The following is a 6,000-nucleotide window of genomic DNA, read 5'->3' on the forward strand; positions in this document are numbered from 1 at the left end:
ATTTCATAGACACAACATCTGGTTCTGTGTAGCAGCTCTTTCTTTTCCCAGGTGTCAGAAGGCAGAGAGTATAATATCACTATTATAAAATATTAAGCATATCCCAGACATGGGAGAATGAGAGCTCAAGCCACAGCTCATCCCCCAGAACATCATCATTAAGGTATGGATACTTCCCCCAGCCCTTCTTTTCAGTTGACGCCTTTCTGGACCAAAGAACACCCAAAATGGCACAACTCAACAGCCTTGTGAATAGTACCACCCCTTACATCCCAAAAGTAATTCCCAATCCTAGGGTTCATTCTTAATATGCCTGATATGCACTATACAGTGGTAATTTAACAACATGAAAAAGAGCAATATCAGAAGCTAAGGAAACACATTCAGGTCTTCCCATTTTCTCATGAATTTTCATCAACAAATCATACAGTCAAACTTCATTTGGCTTATCATATGCTAATGAAATCTCACTTTCACCAACACCTTAGGTTGAGGCTTGATGTTTATCATCACTCTTAGTTACTACTGAAGCAATTATCACCTACTCATTCTCATTCACAGCTCTGCTGACACAGCTGTTTGTGCAGCTGTGCAGTAAATGAGCTCCCGGAACTGCCCCATCCAAACAACCCAGGAAATATGAACCCAGGAGCTCAGGTCTTAAATTGGATGAGTATCCCAGTCCATCTCACTGGACTGATTCTGATGGCAGGCACAGTGAGAGTGGTTAAAATGCTGAACACAACACTGCTGCTGGGAGGTTAACTCAGCAGGCCACCTTCTTACACTTCATAAACAAACCCATTTAACTTAGCCCAACAGTTCCTAGTTATGTAACAGGGCAAAGCAAACATATCTAATCCTCTTTCTATGCTTTGCTATGTTATTTCCAAATTTATATGCCCTAACCCCTCAGACAAAGAAAGAAAACTACTGAAAAGTTTTCTGTGTAGGGCTGCATTATCTAAAGGCACCCACTAATAATCACTGTAAGAATTTTGTCTTCTTTTAGTTAAAAAACCAAACATAGTTCATACTGAGTGAACTTCCAGCGTCAAAACTGGAAGTTTTAAACCCTTAGCAATTGCTCATTTTAAGAAATACCTATTAGCACAGTTTCACCAAGGGTAGGAGGTGTGGCTAAAGAACTTGACCAGGACATATCTGGATCCACTTCTGCTCCCAGACTTTCAGAAATACATTTTGGAGTTCTGACCTAGAAATACATTTAACAATCATATATATAATTTCTATGCCACATTCTAAATCTACAACTCAGGAAAAGGAAATAAAATGCATGAATAAAATCTGTACCTCCAAAAGTTTTGGTGTGTAAAACAAGCTTCCATATGGACCTGAAAAACATTATGTACAAAGGACATTAAACAGTAACTAAAAAAGATGGATTTTTATCTAGAGATGTAAAATATTTTGTAGAACCAAAAAGTGAAGATACAAACCAGGGGTATTATTTCTCTGAGGTGTTCTGTAAGTATTCCTTAAAACAGTTGGACTGCAAAAGAAAATTAAAGCCATAATATTAATTTCATGTCTCAGTTTCTTAAAATAATTGAATATTTCAAACATTACATATATTACCGTCTCCATTATTTCTTTTCTTTGCACCATGGTTACTTCCCTGACTAGATAAAACACAGATTCCTCCTAACCATCAGTCAATATTTTAAACGTTACCATAAGTCTAGTACAAACTGTAAAATATTTCTTTCAGGAAATAATTTAATTTTCAGTTATGATTTGTCTTACAAGTAATAAATTCCAATGTAAGCATGCATTTTATAATAGGCTGTATGAAACTAGGGAAATTGGCTTAACTGACTGCAATTGAATAATAAGTTTAACTTTTCTTATAATCAACACAAATACTTTGATAAAATTTATCTGAAATACAGATATTAAGTCTGTAAAAATCAAGGCCATTATTAAAAAAAACCTCAGTAAATATTACAAATAGCTTTACTACTTGAGAAGCACATGACACATCACTACTATTCTTTCTTTGGATGTTTGGACTTGGAAAGCTGAAATAATGTTAAAAATTTTTGTATTCCAGCTGTGAAAGAGTAGAAAAATAGGAAGAACGATCACCTGGAAGCAAGGACATCTTTGAATTTAGCTAGTGTTTTATTTTCAACTCACTTAGCAACCTACAAGTATCATAAATATATCAGACATACAAGATTATTCACTACTCCTAAAGTTCAAGAGTCTGGTGGGTTAAATGTTGCTTTTTGCTTAAGGCCCAGATTATTTTCTATTTGTGTTGACATATTTAGCATACCTAGCAGTGAGGCAGTTGTGGAGGGTACCAGGAGGAGAAGTAAGCATTTCATTTTCTTGGTCTATTTTTCTTCTTGTGTTACTTGGGCTTATCAAATTCTCTCTATCTACAACATAGAATACAAAAATCAGCACAACTTTGCAGAACTCCAGGTAACAATTTCAATTTTGAAGTTTAAAGCTAAGCTTTCAAAAAACCCAAACAAAACCTAATCAAAACAACAACAACAAAAAGAAAACCCAAAACAAAACAAAAAAACCACAACCTAATTCTAATTTCTATTCTAGTATTTTAAATATGTTCAATTTTATATCCAACCAATGCTACACATTTTTCAAATGCACAGCCAAGAAGACCCCTCATTATGTCACTTTATTGACTTGGTATTAATCAAGTCATATATTCCATTCCATTTCAGTTTCAACGTGCTGCACTGTGCCTTTCTCGTCATTGCACAAGTTATTCTTAGCAAAAATACAATATGTGCAAACACAGGTTTGTGCAGCTTCCCCTCAAATTTACTAAGTCATACACTTATTGATTCAAATAAGCAGCAAAAAGCAAAAATTATTTCCAGAAATAATTGTTGGATTCACTGCCACTGTCAGCAGCATCCATTTATTTGCAAAGCATCTCCAGGCAAAAGACAATGCTCCCACTAAAGCAGTAGAACCCTATGAACAGTGAGACCCTTACATGGACAATCAACTACTAACAGGAATTTCTACTCTGAAGTTTCCAAACAACCTTAGTATCAGAAATTACACTTTAGTTTGTGCATTTCTCTCTGCTTCTGAGTTCCTGAGTTCATATGCACAGCACAGGTGCATTCCAGTACCATACCAATATTTGAAATCCATCAGCTCCCATTCAGGCTCCTGTTTTCACAAGAGCCATTGGGCTCTAACCAAGAAAACAGAGTATTTCAGGCAGTCACACGTGAACTTTGAACATATGCAGACCAAAATGGACTATTTTGAAATAAACAATCATAAGGTTCCTTCCTTTGCCATTTATGAAACTGCCAAATGAAATTCCTGAAATCAAGAATTACCTAGGGACTTTACACTGTAAAATACAAATAGCTAAGCATTTAGAAGAAACATGTTCTCAGCAGAAGTTGAGCAGAAACAAAGAGAGTTACAATATTCCATGGAAGTAGTGTTATAAAGTATACTTGAACTGCAGCATAGCTCTAACCCTTCACAGAATTTGCACAGGATCTAAGAACAATTCTGGTAATAAAAGGGAGTCTTGTGCTTGTCTGTAACCTGGTTAGAAAAGCTTATCAGAAGGACACAGGCGTAGCAGATGGACTAATCACATACTTCAGGAATGGGGTTAAATACTCTTCCAAAGAAGAGATTCTTACAGACAATGTTGCACATGTTCTCCATAGGAAAGGTTCTTCTTGCTGTCCAAGGAGGGTGGAGCACAGTGACATGTACTTCCATGATGTACTTGGGATTTGGAAACAATATATGACAAGTACCTCACAAAATTCCTTTTTTTTCCAAATGGAAAAATGTAGTTTTTTCTATAATTTACAATCTTAATAACTCAAAGAGATGGTGCTTCTAAAACTTTCCAAGAAAGGTTAAGGAGTGCCCTATAGATTGCCTCACACTTCATCATGATAAGGATGATAAGGAAAGCTTCAAATGAAGCTTTCCCTTTAAAAGCTTCAAAACATCTGCATAAAAAAATTAGACTGCTAAAAAATTCACTTTGATTTGCAGTCAACAGGTTATACTGAGTTCATATCCCCTCATATTAACAGTACTTAGAATGTTTGGACCACAACAGTATCATTTATACAGGGAATTTTGGTTATATATTACCAGTTTATCACAACCTGAATCCACTATTAATATTAATTCTGCATTTTTATAGATGAACTTCAGAAGACTACTAAAATAAGCTTTTTAGTCCCACAGTTCCTGCAGTAGCATTATCTATTACATTAATGATCATCAGCTGCAACAGAAGGTTAAAAAAAAGTTACTCACTTGCTCCTATTTTTTTCTGGTCTGGCTCTTTTTCAGGAGAAGAAGGTGGCAATATTGCATTTTGTTCTTTAAAGAGCAGTGGGGTTGATGCCAGCTGACTGTATGTAGAGGGTTTTGTCCTTGGAGTTTTAAAAGCTGTTTGATCAAGCCAGCCAGAGGGCCCATCAAGCTCTCCAAAGGATTTGGGCTCATATGGGGCTGCTTCTGCACTGAGTTCTTCAAACCAATTGAGACTGATAGGCCCTAAATCTACGAAGGAAAACATACAGAAAACCACATGAAAAGGAAAAAGGTTGCTCCATGGAGGATGTGAAAACATATCAGGCATTTAAATGCTAACAGCAAAACACACCACTCCTTTCACTGTCATACTCCTGGTATGCTTGTTTCTAGATGGTTTTGGACTCTGATAACCACAAAATATAAAGAGATTTCTGCCCAAATTCTCAGATCATTAACAAAATAACTAAAGGACCAGAAAAATACCCAGTTTGTTTAAAATGACAAGTATACTCTGGCTTTTAGTTTCTCATTTTGTTCAGTGGCAAGCTTAACAGGTTCCTTTTAAAATTACTAACTACCACAGGTGTCTCCTGCAAAACACTAAGCCTGGTTTACATGTGGGTATGTATAGAGGTGCCAGCTCTAAAAAAGCAAGTACAAAAAGTAACTATATAAGCATATATCATGAAAAAAGCCTACAAACAAAAATTTGAAGAAATCTAGGAAATAGGTTTGGGGCAAGAACAGCAGCTAACAACTTGCATAAAGCTTTCCTGTGAAACATACAGCAAATATGTACAAAATATTGGTGCCCAGAAAGCAATCTTAATAAGAATTACTTTAGATAAGCTGTACCTGATTCACTGCAGTGTGCCTTAAATATTTCAAAAAAAGTTAGTCTTTCCACAGGTTTGCAAGCCATTTTCTTATCCATTAAATTACCGGAACAGTTGAAAAGCCTGAGAAGAAATAAAACACTTTCATACACTGCTGTTTGAATACCTTAGGCTGGTTTTCCTGCATTTTGTGGTGTGCCACAGCCCAGCTTGTTTTGCTTTGACTGAGATGTGAGCATTCAAACACCACGATGATGAACATGGTGGGAAAACAACAGAAAAGAGAATAGGGAACTATACCAGAGATAATGAAAACACTCAGCAAACACACGACACGATGGAATGGGCAGAACACTTCTGAAGTATTTTAAACATAAATCAAAACCCCCCACTCACTACACTATATTAGGATGAAATATGTACTATCGCATATATACTCCTACAACCATTACAACTTACATGTCAAGAATTTGATTCCAAGTTGCTTTCAGGTGGAGCAGACACTGCCAGCTTCACAGTTCTATTTAAAAAACAAGTATAATAAGCCCATAGTGAGACTTCACCGTTTAACACATCTATGCCTTCCACAGTAAACCCCGTTTCCCACACGATGGCCATGTTACACACGCTGCTTACCAAAACCGTGGGAAAACGGGCGCTTTAAAACAGGGTACTAGCTGCAATAAGACAGAACACCGAGGAACTTAACACTGCCTCAGAAGTACATTTTAAAAAGTGCGATTTGACCAGTCCGCACTGCTTTCCGTGAGGGGAGGGTCCTCCCGGGCAATGACTGCGCACGGAGCGCGGCCTGTGCAGCCCCGCCGGGTCACCGCGGGGTCACCGGGGA

General features: G+C 37.0%; 1 protein-coding gene across 1 annotated transcript in view; it reads right to left on the reverse strand.

Annotated features, from left to right (window-relative positions):
- Positions 1-5,248, reverse strand: part of BRCA2 (BRCA2 DNA repair associated) — a 33,169-nt gene extending 27,921 nt beyond the window's left edge. The window contains exons 1-6 of the mRNA XM_036386517.1: positions 5,170-5,248; positions 4,312-4,560; positions 2,303-2,408; positions 1,461-1,513; positions 1,315-1,355; positions 1,105-1,216 (exon numbers count right to left, since the gene is read on the reverse strand). Of these exons, the coding sequence (XP_036242410.1) occupies positions 1,105-1,216; positions 1,315-1,355; positions 1,461-1,513; positions 2,303-2,408; positions 4,312-4,560; positions 5,170-5,248 (640 nt within the window). The remainder of the gene's footprint in view (positions 1-1,104; positions 1,217-1,314; positions 1,356-1,460; positions 1,514-2,302; positions 2,409-4,311; positions 4,561-5,169) is intronic.
- Positions 5,249-6,000: the final 752 nt, after the last annotated feature.

Source organism: Molothrus ater, chromosome 2 (assembly GCF_012460135.2).
Source record: "Molothrus ater isolate BHLD 08-10-18 breed brown headed cowbird chromosome 2, BPBGC_Mater_1.1, whole genome shotgun sequence".
Classification (NCBI taxonomy): domain Eukaryota; kingdom Metazoa; phylum Chordata; class Aves; order Passeriformes; family Icteridae; genus Molothrus; species Molothrus ater.